General features: G+C 48.9%; 1 protein-coding gene across 1 annotated transcript in view; it reads right to left on the reverse strand.

The window, feature by feature from the left end:
- CDH4 (cadherin 4, type 1, R-cadherin (retinal)) overlaps nt 1-2333 on the reverse strand; it is a 182406-nt gene that overhangs the window by 118258 nt on the left and 61815 nt on the right. Inside the window, exon 3 of the mRNA XM_006873398.1 lies at nt 1039-1215. Coding sequence (XP_006873460.1) covers nt 1039-1215 — 177 coding nt within the window. The remainder of the gene's footprint in view (nt 1-1038; nt 1216-2333) is intronic.

The following is a 2333-nucleotide window of genomic DNA, read 5'->3' on the forward strand; positions in this document are numbered from 1 at the left end:
TGGAACACCTTACTCAGGTCACAGCTCTGATGCCACATTAGGGGAGGAAAGTTGCCCTGAAAGTTGCATCACCATCTATCTAACAAGAGATCAAAGTGAACAGACAGAACAGGACCTGTTACCTTTGAAGGAAAAGCCAGGTGAGGGCCGTGACTTTTGGGACCAGAGTCCCTGCACTGAGAACTTCCTAGATTCAGGGAAGATTGATGCCAAGACATAGAGGATCACCAAGGAACGTGGCACCCACAGATGGGAAAGGAGACAAGAGTATTCTCTTTAAGCTGACAGAGAAAGCCTCCCCTAGAGCCTGCAACCTGAATTCGACATCTAGTCTCCTAAATCCTGAGACACGGTTTGCCTGTCAGTTGGTCATGCTGCGGTGGTTTGTGTGTGTCTGTGATGCCGGAAGCTATGCCACCGTTATTTCAAACACCAGCAGGTCACCCATGGTGGACAGGTTTCAGTGGCTCTTCCAGTCTATGACAGACCAGGACGAGGACGCTCTCAGTGACTGAGTCAGTGGTTACACCGATGGGGTCAAACATAGCAACAGATGTGAGCTTGGTGCAGGGCTAGGCAGAATTCTGATCTGCTGTTTATAGGGTGCTATTTCAGTAAGAGAAGCACTAGGGAACTGACACCCAGCCCATCCCTCTGACTGGCCAGAAGACGTGTGGCCTGTACCTTCCTCACCCTCACTGTGGGGCCAGTGCCCACTGCTGCAGTCACTGGGTCACTTCCATGGATGGTCTCCTTCATCCGATGACTCTGTCATCTCATTGGTCAGAAACATGAGGACAGGGCGCCCCAAGGCCAAGGGCCCACCTCCAATTCCTTCCACAACCAAGAGAGAGAGGCCACACGTTCCCAAGAACCTTCTGATGGTCCTCCGCTGTGGGTCACACCTATTACCAGCAAGGTGCCACCTGCCCTCGCTCCCTGAACAAGCCTGCCCACCAGGTTTGTGGCAGCCAGAGAGTGAGTCCGGGCTGAGGCTGAACCCATTCTGCTCAGACTCTTTTTGTGTTTGGCACTTACCCTCACCAGCTGCTGGGGGAAGGGCCCGCGTGAGTTCTCTGGCACATTGATGGGTGGGATGACCCAGTCCCGTTTCTGCCTTCGCAGGCCATGGGGGTTTGGATGCTGGGACCAAGGCAGCAGCAGTGTGCCGTTTGGTGGCTGAGATGGGTCCAGGATAGCATTCTTCTTTCCTTTCTGTGGAGAAGAGCCGAAAGAGTCTGGTGAGATTCTGCTCAAGCAAACGGCATCTGTTCAGATCTGTTATCCGTCACAGCCAAGAATGGCTGCAGGATTTTGGGAAACATGGTTATGTGTTGGGGTGGGGGTGGGGGTGGGGGCACAATTAAACAAGTCCATCCTCTTTGCATTGAGATGGATTATAGAGTGAAAAAATGGGTGTGGGGGCAGAGAGGGAGAGACAAGAGATGAGAAAGAGAGAGAGAGAGAGAGACAGGTGGAGGGGGAAAGAGAGAAAGAGGGAGAGAGGGGGACACAGAGGGAGAGACAATAAATGTATAAAGAAGAAAAAAATACAGCCAACTCTTTAGCCATGAAGGATCCCTGGTGGTGCAGCAGTAAAGTCCTCAGTAGTTAACCAAGAGGTTGATGGTTCAAACCCACCCTGGTAATCTTCTCCCAGAACCCTATGGAACAGTTGTGGCTCACCTCATGGAATCACTTAGTGTAAGAATTGACTTGAGGGACACAACAATAACATTGAATCAACAGGTGGATTAAGATTTTTAAAGCCCCAAACAATGGTAGAAATCATGAAAGAAAAGGTTAATTTAAATTTAAAACCTGTTTTTATGAAAACATACTCATAACATAATTTACTAAGGGTTAATATTCTTACTAGACTCCTGGTTGGCACTGTAGGATCAGCACTGGACTGCAAATCACAAGGTGAGCAGTTCAAACCCACCAGCTGCTCCTCAGAAACTGTACAGGGTCCCTATGAGTCAGAACCGACTTGACAGGACTTAATAATGCAACAGCAATTGTTATGTGTCTTTGAGTTGGTCCCAACTTATAACTTAGGCATTTAGCACTTGTTATTGAGTTGTTAAGTTCTGTCAAGTCAGTTCTGACTCATAGGGACCCTGTACAGAGTTTCTGAGGAGCAGCTGGTGGTGGGTTTGAACCGCCGACCTTGTGATCCAGTGTTTTGTTCCACAGTGCTACACCAACAACAACAGTCTCACTATATAAAGAGCAAGGAGATCTGGTGGCACAGAAGTTAAGCATTTGACTACTAACCAAAAGGTTGATGGTTTGAACCCACCCAGCAGTACTCTGTGAGAAAACCCTGG

Source organism: Chrysochloris asiatica, unplaced genomic scaffold, assembly GCF_000296735.1.
Source record: "Chrysochloris asiatica unplaced genomic scaffold, ChrAsi1.0 scaffold00238, whole genome shotgun sequence".
NCBI lineage: Eukaryota > Metazoa > Chordata > Mammalia > Afrosoricida > Chrysochloridae > Chrysochloris > Chrysochloris asiatica.